Source organism: Saccostrea cucullata, unplaced genomic scaffold, assembly GCF_032062105.1.
Source record: "Saccostrea cucullata isolate Sc308-1 unplaced genomic scaffold, CSIRO_AGI_Scuc_v1 ctg14, whole genome shotgun sequence".
Lineage (NCBI taxonomy): Eukaryota > Metazoa > Mollusca > Bivalvia > Ostreida > Ostreidae > Saccostrea > Saccostrea cuccullata.
In genome coordinates this window covers 51,625-61,783 of record NW_026941090.1, presented here as the reverse complement: position 1 = coordinate 61,783, position 10,159 = coordinate 51,625, and the positions used below count along the sequence as shown (strand labels likewise).

General features: G+C 33.5%; 1 protein-coding gene across 1 annotated transcript; it reads right to left on the bottom strand.

The window, feature by feature from the left end:
• Window positions 1–8,234: 8,234 nt before the first annotated feature.
• LOC134257091 (uncharacterized) lies at window positions 8,235–9,941 on the bottom strand. The gene has a single exon (XM_062739733.1). It carries the CDS (start codon window positions 9,939–9,941, stop codon window positions 8,235–8,237), a length of 1,707 nt encoding a protein of 568 aa, XP_062595717.1.
• Window positions 9,942–10,159: the final 218 nt, after the last annotated feature.

Here is a 10,159-nt window from a genome sequence, read left to right as displayed (position 1 = left end):
AAGAGGATGTATTTGAGTGTGTTTTTTTTAATCTAAGAATTCATTTCAACTTATGACTACCTGGTATCCAGTGTCTTAATCACTTTCGATTCATTTTCTTTTTATCCTCAAGTATAATGAAACAGACAAAAACAAGAGAAAACTGTACCTGAGTTTTGCATTTCAAACTCAACTTACTCACGTAGACCAGTAGAGTCTAATTTGTGAAACATTATGTTACAGGTCATTTTTTTTTATTTAAATTTAACATAGTTTGTAAGTCATTATGGAGTTTTATCCTTTAGGCAATATCACCCAGAATGAAAACTGGACAAAATATAACAATGTTTTGCATAAGAATTATTGTACAGTAACATTTTAAAGAAGTAATGTTAATTAGATGTGGATTTTCTAAATGCCAAAGAATTTCCGAAATTTGAAATCTCAAAATTTTAACTTAAACCAATGGCATCAATTCATCCTTTCTAACTTATTGAAATGTCATGCATTAAAATATAAATCGTTTTTCCAATATGACCTCATAAATGCTGCGTGTGACGTTATGAACTTGTATATATTTTTAAAAGTTGCAGAAGACATCAATTTTAAGTGGAATTTTCTTTCAGAAAACATACAGTGCATGCATCGCCCACGAAGATTTTGATAAATGTGAATTTTCAAAGCATTTTACACAATATATTTAAAATATTCAAAAACTGAAGTGGGTGACGTTGGCAGACACTATTTTAGGCTTTTCTTCATAAAACTTACAAATGCACCAATTTTTTTTCTTCAAGATCCTATGCCGGTTTTGAATATTTTTGATAATCTCAACAACCAAACTTACCGTACCTACATGTATATATACTGGATTCCGAAACAAAACTCTTTACCGACAAAGTTACAAACCGGGTTTAAGTAAATGTTCTACGAATCCACCTTCTTTAATCTAGAAAGTTCAGAGTGAAAATGTTCGAAAGGAAAACGCGTCAATGGTGTGTGCAGACTTTGATAATTGAACACCCGTTGAACCGTAAACATAAACAATGACAGAGCTCGTGCCTGTTTACAAGAACAGTTTATGTTCACGGGTGTATTCAATTTGTTAAATTCTGTACAGAAAACTGCGCACGGACTGACGATACTAGTGAGGGGATTTTGCTATCGAACATTTCTTCTCTGAATTTTCTGTATTATAGTAACTGTTCTAAAATTTTTCTTAAGTATTAAGAATAAAATTATAATTTGTGAAAATGCGAGGATGTGTTAATCAAAAACGTCTAGAAAGTCGTAGTTCAGATAACTTCGCGATGAAAAAAGATATTTATTATATTTTCGCGTGAAATGCTATTGCAATATATATGACGTAATAATATACAGAAAATTTGAGAAAATATTAACTTCAAGTCTGTGTCTATGCACCTTTAAGGCAAAAAAAAAAAAAACACCAGAAATAGCATTTCATTTGCTTCGGATCAGTTTTGAATCAGGAAAAAAAATAATTTCACAATCTTTGACAGACATTAAAACTCACCTAAAATTTAATGGAAAAGATTTGATTCTGATTAGTAGTAAATCTCTTAGATGTCGGTCATTGTCGGATGTTTTAACACTAAAGCGACAATTTTTCAGATAAAGGATTTATGATAATTAATTTAGTAGCAATAGGCATTAGATAGCCGTGAGACCTAAGTATAACTTGGCATTTTACGAAATTCGGTACCTATTACATTATTTTTTTGTGAAAAATAATTATATAGGAAAGAAAAATGGAATTGTGTTAAATAGACCACTTTTAAAAAAGGTTTCTAAAGTTTTCCCAAAACATTGCAAAAAGTGCGATTTATCTCTCTTTGATTGAAATTCTCGAACTGTAAAAAAGATCCAATTTAATATGTTGAAACAAAAAGTCCCACTGCGTGTTCATAAATAGAAAGAATTGCAAAAGAATTTTAAATGAGATGAAATGTGAAACACACTCACAAACAAACGTTTTTTTCTTCCAGGGGTCAAATTTGAGTAATTTATCAATAACCCTTTAAAATTAATCTCATCGTATGCTGAACAAAATCTGAAACAGATGTCTCAAACAATTTAAAATAATCCAAAATACAAGACCATCGTCATATTTGTCTTCTTTATCATCAATCCTGATGTAATTAGACAACGGGAATTCTCTGTTATGTTCCTTAACTTTTCTTCCATTCTTTTTTTCCCTCGGAGCTCACGGGTTAGAATGGAATAAGATTACTACGAGACAACAGAATCTGAATATATTTGTACTTACCCTAAGTCATGAGCCAATCAGATTCTCAAAAACACTGACTAATACAAAACATGTACTTAGCTGAAACATTTGTTCTTTAATCAGTACATGTACTTCAGGTTTAGATATAATTTTGTTTAGTTTTTACATTTTTATATTACTATGAATGTTGTTCTTGTATTTTTTATATTATGAACTTTATGCAATCAGTTTAACAATATTCCTTGTATATATTTTTGTATAATCAGTAGTAGAAAGGTGTATTGCACAATTTTTGGATGGCTTTTCGAGTTTATGTCTTTAAGTTACGTATATTTTGTTGCATTTTAAATCAGATATAACTTCCCAGTAAGTAAATAAGTATTCAAACCTTGAACGAAGCTGCAAAATATTAAGCAATTTTTACTGCAAAGTTCATAATTTGATTCTTTTATTATTTATAACAAAAAAGGTTTCCAAAATAAAAAAAAATGTCAAAGTTGTAACTCGTCTTTGAATAAGAAAGGTTATATCTGTTTAATTAATAGCCGATAAATGATCTTGCTAAACGTCTTGCATTTTATTGATATTCATACGTAATTTATATTTCATAACCTTTGATGTATATAATAAGCTCAGCTATTTATAGTTAACTTACTGTGTAAATATAACTTCAAGCCTAAGACTAAAAACAGCTTCAAGATACACAGCTTTAAACGCCCATACTTAAACGTGTTAAGCAAGATGTATCTAACAAACGCACTTGACACTGTGACTGAAATAGAATCTTTTTTCCCAACGATTTAGAATACACGTATACATATTGATGGGCTTGAAAAATTTGAAAAAAAGAGGGAGAACTGTAATAGATTCATCTTATTTATTAATCCATTGTAATGTTGTGATTAACGTCCATAATATAATGAAATATTTACATCTTTTAATAACGTCAGGTTCTTTCAAGGAAGCAAAGCAGAAACAAGTTGACAAAGCAAATAAAGCAATATTTGAAATTCTTAAGAAAGGCCGCTTACATAATCTATCAATACGATGTCAGTTAGACCTGTTCGATAAAATTGTTCAGCCTATATTGTTGTACGGATGTGAAGTATGGGGATTTTCGAATGATGCAATTGTAGACAGAATACATCTAAAATTCTGTAAATTACTTCTTAACCTTAAACAATCTACTCCGGACTGCATGGTGTATGGTGAACTCGGTCGACATCCCATGTCCATTGAAATACAAACGCGTATTATTTCATATTGGTGAAAACTTAAATTTGGAAAAGAAACAAAAATATCAAGTCTGCTGTTTCAATTAAGTGATATTGTAAATCAAAAGACTAAGAAGATTGCTTGGATAAATAATGTCTTGAATATCTTAAATGATTGTGGACTTTCAAATATTTGAACAGTTAAGCCTTCAATCCAAATTGGTTAAGAGCGAAAGTAAAACTAACTTTAATAGATCAATTTAAACAAAAATGGAATTCGGATGTTCAAAATTTATCAAAGACCCTAAATTATAGAATATACAAAGACGAACTAAAATTTGAAAAATATTTAGAAATTCTATCACGAAAAGAAGCCATAAATTTCTGCAAATTCCGTACTTGTAATCATTATTTGCCAATTGAAACTGGACGTTGGTTAAATGAACCAAGAGAGATTAGACTATGTAAGAGATGTCAATTAAATGAAATAGGAGATGAATTCCATTACATATTAAATTGTACGTCAATGACACGTGAAAGAAATAAATGTTTAACACAAAAGCAATTACGATTCAAAAATACAATTACATTTAGAGAAATAATGAATTCAGATAAACAGTCATTTTTAAGAAAACTGTGTATATTTATTAAAAAAATTACTAAAACGTGCTCCCCAAAATAGTAAAGACCTAAACCTATAATTGTACTATTTGTCTGTCCTCATACTCGCGCATGCCATATATGTGTTTTTATTTGTCATCATTAGATTACATTTATATCTCGCTATACAATTGTAAAATTGTGAAGAGATCAATAAATTCAGTTCAGTAACTAAAATAACAGATGCTCTGAAATCCTTATTCAGGTAATGAGGATTCAGTTTGGATTTTAATTAAAATACACGCACTATTTCGACAAAGCTTTATATTCCTTAGCATATTTTTTTAGCTTCAGCTTAGGTGAGCTAAAAATCAACAGTTACAGAAACCAAAGCCGAGGATAATTGTACCTACAAGAATGGAGTTCATCGGTGCAGGCCTTACATGTATGTGCTAAAAGCACGAGGAGAACTAAATAAAATATGTATTAATAAAGCATTGAGTTGACATGATTAAATAGATTTTCCTTGTTTCGGAAAAAAGAAAATTAAATTTTCTTACAAAACACATTCAAAGTATATAAATTATTTTGAATACCAACAAAAAAGGTAATTGAACTCCATTGAATTTTCTGTTTAAAAGTATTTTGAGCATAAGAACTGTTTCGAGTATGAGCAGATAAGATATCTGTTTTATTTAAGGAATGAAACTTATTTTAAACTATGTTATACTATATAACATAACTTGGGACTGTTTACGCTTTGTAAACCGCAAAATTATGTTAAAATAAGCTTCATTCTTTATAATTTAATTCCAGTATATACAATAAGACAATTTTCGCCTCCAAAAATAACTTCAAAATGAACATTTTTCAAAAAATAAGGTCAAGCAGAGTAATACATTTCTGACATAACCCATTGTGACGTAGGCAACTTATGTCATACGATATAAACAAAATCTTTCATCAAACCAAAAGACGTGTTACAACTAAAATTTATTATAATGGGGTAAAACTTAAAACAACGAAACGTGACTTCCTGAATAGATAATCTCGTCCATCAGCGTTTGAATTAGATAAAGTACAAATGAAGGTGCAAATTAGACAAGTAAACTTAAGGGTAACGTTTGCTCGTTGGGAGCCATCATATCTATAAGGTCTAGGGTCATTGACACTTGTAATCTGAACTTCTGCGGTAGATGTGAAATTAAAGACAAATTTTTATGGAAAGCCCTTAAGAAATTTACTGAGGTGAAAATCTGAGAGAGAGAGAGAGAGTTGCTTATACTTTTGCAGCGTTGGTTTTTACTTGTATTTTTAATTTGTTCAAGACGTACAAAGACTGGAAAGTTACGAAAGACCATAGAGCTCATTGTCGTTGGTAAAAACGTATTTCTCACAAATTAACGTGAAATTTTCACGTCATAACATGATAGCGCGAAGATAACTTTTTACGTACAAAAATAAGCTCAAAAGGCTTTTGTCGAAATATACACCAAGAATATCAAACACTAAAAATACGTGTATTTTTGAAAACATATATTTTAATATCCATTAAAAAATTTTGATTGTTGATATATCAGGGTTTAATATGTAAGATCTCCGGATCCATGCATATGAATATTTCTTTGGTAATATGTTAATAGAGCAGCGCTTGACTCCTATGTTTATTGTCTATTTCTAGAAAGAAATTTAAGCTATATTTGATTTTCAAGTTAAAATGTTAAGTTTCTTATTAGATTGTAAACATCTACCACGAGATGTTACTAGTACTTATTTATCTTTAAATATTTACATTCGCTGTGTTTTTCTACTAAGCCAACTGTGAAATTGATTTGAAAGTCAGTTTTGTGTATACTCACGCGTAGAAATATACACAGAGAAACGTGCGTTAAAGTGACGTCACAATGAGGCTACAGCGACGTTAGTAAAAATGCAGCGATATAGGACAGCGAGAAATTCAAATATTGAGTATATTTTAGTTGCTTCCAAACTTGTAAAATGTAAATACAAGGAATGTTTTTCACTTTAGTGTGAATTATTGGTGTGTGAATCACAGAGACTTGCACGTAGGCATATTTTTCATGAAGCGCGTTAGCCTATGTGACAAGTCTGTGTGATTCACACACCAATAACTCACACAAAACTTAAAAACATTCCTTAAATATATTCAGCATGTTTAGAAATTAAAAAAAAATCATTTAATGATCGGTTATACATTAACATAACATAATATAACCAACTTACATGTATAATAATAATAATATATGAATTTATAAAGCGCTAAATATTAATAATTTAACTCTAAAGCGCTGTACAATAAAACGCAAGTAAACATAATTTAAAAGCTATGAAAACTTATATAAAATATTAACCCATACTCATATATGTGTTCGGAATTATAACATTAAAATACTACAAATTACATACAAAATACAATTACACCATCAATAAAACTCAATAAAAGAACATCATTTGTGATTTATGATTTGCTGCTAAAAATTGAGCACCTATAATTTAAAAAGCTATCCTATAAAAATGCGTCTTTAATTGTCTTTTGAAAATATCCAGGGACTGGGCCTGCTTTATATCATTAGGAAGGTCGTTCCACAAAAATGCTGCTGCCCAACCAAGTCGACGTTCACCATATGTCTTCGTCCTGATCTTAGGAACAACTAACCGTGATGTTGACTCAGATCGCAGTGATCTGGTAGGCTTGTATTCCATTATAAGATCTTTGATATACGATGGAGCTAACCCGTGTAAGGATTGGTAGATATATGTCAAGATTTTATATTGTGGACGAAAAGAAACAGGTAGCCAATGAAGATCAGCTAGGATAGGTGTAATATGCTACCGTTTCGATGATCTTGTAACTAAACGAGCTGCCGTGTTCTGGACTTTTTGAATCCGGTCTAGTAAGGCCTTTGACACTCCATATAGAAGGCAGTTCCCATAGTCCAGCCTGGCAGTGATAACTGCATTCACCATGGTCTTGCAGGCTTCTTTTGTAAGAAAGCGCCGTATTCGTCCAATATTGCTTATTTGAAAATAGCATGACTTGACGACCGAGGATACCTGTTTTTCCATAGTAAGGTGTTGATCGAAAAATGCACCTAGAATTTTTACACATGGCACGCTTTCGATGATATTATCACCAACTTTTAGTTGTAATGTTGGCAGATACTTCTGGTGTTGCTTTGTGGAGAAGATTATAGCTCGGTCTTTTCTTGGTTTAGTTTGAGTAGGTTTGATGTCATCCATGAACCAATTTCACTAAGACACGCTTCAAGTCGAGAGAAGTAATTGTTCCAATTTTCCAGTGGTCTTATGATCATGTAGATTTGTGTATCATCTGCATAGCAGATTAGCAGTGATATATCATTCCATGGCGGTGGCATATGATTCCAATGGGTTTGGAGAAGAGGCAATACAATTTCGGTCCGAGTACAGATCCTTGGGGGACACCAAAAGGCAGTTGTCTAGACTCTGATCGGACGGATCCAATTGTGACACATTGTTTTCTGTTCTTGAGGTAAGACTTGATCCACTCAAGAGCTCCATCACGGAAACCATAAGACACAGTTAGGCGTTGGAACAATATATTATGGTCAATAACATCAAAAGCAGCGGATAAATCCAGAAGGACAAGGACTGCTGAAGATTGTTGGTCTAGGGCTGTCACAATATCGTTGTGGACCTTGATGAGGGCCGTTTCCGTGGAGTGCCTGGGACGATATGCCGACTGAAGTGGATCGCGAAGAGAATTCGCATCCAAATGGGCATCAATCCTACGAGCCACAACTTTCTCCAATATTTTTGAGATAAAACTCAAGTTCGATACGGGCCGATAGTTTTTCAACACTTCCTTATCTAGTCCAGGTTTCTTAAGAAGTGGACGAACTATGGCCTCCTTCCAAGCAGACGGAAAAATTCCCTGATCGAGAGATGCATTTACCATGTCTGTGACAAGCAGTATTACCGGATCCAGGCACTTTTTCAGTAGCTTTGTTGGAATTGGATCCAGTTTGCATGATTTACTGGGTGCCTTCATTATTAGTGATCGTACTTCATCTTCAGTGGTACGTTCAAAAGCAGCTAATAGAGGCCCGTGATAGTATACGTCTGTGCCTAAATACTGTCTTCTTTTGTTGTTTTTTTTTGTTTAAATGTCTCTCTAATGGATATTACCTTGTCTATGAAAATGTTGAAAATTTATTTGCAAGATCTTCATCTGATGGTGATGTTGGTAGGGGACTCTCCTGATTCTTACCCATCAATAAATTCGTCACCCTAAAGAAGTTTTTCAGATCATATCTAAATTCCTGAATTTTAGTAGAATAGAATTCTTCTTTTGCCTTGTGTAGTAATTGGCCTGTTTGCTTACATTCCGCTTTAAAAAGCTGGTGGTGTATTTCCAGTTTAGATCTACGCCAACGTCTCTCCGTTTTCCGCTTCTGTTGTTTCGCTGTCCTGAGCTCGTCTGTGTACCACTCTGTGTTAGCTCTTATAAGAATTGACTTGCTAACAAGAGGCGCATGAGTGTTTAGAATATGCGAGAGGCATTTGTTGTACCCTTGTACTAAATGGTCAACAGACGTGTTCTCATTTCGTGCGGATTCATCTTGTAGTTGATTTTTAATATCTCTACTCATGTCATATATGTTGATATTCTTGAGCCTTCTAAACGTAATCTCTTTACGGTGATGTTGTGGCTTTCTGCAGTTGAACGTTGCATGTATAGCATAGTGGTCACAGCACAAGTTTCCTTTCACATCGCTCAATGAAGGATTTTTGACTTGATGACGTGAATGTAGTATTTCACTAGATGATCGTGTGATTAGCAAGTCTAGGATATGTCCGTGAACATGGGTCGGCTCGTCCACGTGTTGTATAAGGTTGCGATCATCAAGGGATTGTAACAACCTGCTTGCCTCAGGATCACTACGATTGTCGACGTGAAAATTGAAATCACCTGTGATTACTAGGTCTTGGGGAAATATAGTATTCTGATCAAGATAGGTGTCCCATTCTGAGAAGAACTGACTGGTAGTTAAACCATTCACAGTAGAAGGTGGCGGTCTGTAAATGATACATAGATTCATTCTCATGTCTTCTATTCGGACTGTAACTTTTAGATGTTCGAATTGAGTGAAAATATCCGAGCTTGTGTTCAGAACGGTCACATCAATTCCATTCTTAAAGACAAGAGCTATTCCACCACCACGGCGTCCACTGTTGCGATCTTGACGAATGATTTCGTAGCATGATGGTTTCAGTTCATTCACAACAGCTTCATCAACAGAGGAACCTAACCAAGTTTCAGTCAGTGCGACTAAGTCAAGGTCCTCTGTAAGTATATAGTCACATATTGATAGTGATTTGTTTTTAACTGATCTGCAGTTAAGAGAAGACAATGAAAACAGCTTTGAACTTGGTCTTATGTTTTTCAATTTCACTTTCGTGAGTGTTTGAATTCTGTTTTCCATACCAACTTTTCTTGGTTTACCATACGTAATGCGAGTGTTTATCTTACACACGGCATCCGTACCGTAGGAAGTGTTTAGGTCAAAGATCTTTGGTCTTGACAAATTTGAATCATTACGACTGTTTGGATAATCAATTCTCTTTACTCGATTTTGAATAAATGTTGGGATTGGGAGAGCTTCGCATGGTTCATCAGAAACTTTCAAGGAAGATGAAGGATTCCTTAGTATATCATCGAAGATATACACCAGGTTATCTCCATTAACCCCCAGTTGATGTCCTTCGTATCTCAACCGCCCACCACAGACAGTGTGGATATGCCTGATGACCCTGCGTCCAGCTTTCGTCCCCCTTCTGAAACGAGAAGTATCCGTTCGACCTGGTACACCAGCAACACATGGTCTTACAAAACACATCGTACGACAACTATATTTCTAAGTTGAGTACGAAAATATGTGGAACGACTTAAGACACAATTGAAACACAAGAATAAGATAACTCGTACCAGTAGAGCCAGAATAAAGTCACACAGAACATATATATCTAAAATGAGTACGAAAGTATATGGAACGACTTAAAACACAACAGGAACACAAGAACAAGATAGCTCGTACCAATAGAATTGCGATAAAGT

Coding starts and splice junctions, on each gene's coding strand:
- LOC134257091 (XM_062739733.1), bottom strand. CDS start 9,941: ATGTGTTTTGTAAGACCATGTGTTGCTGGTGTACCAGGTCGAACGGAT.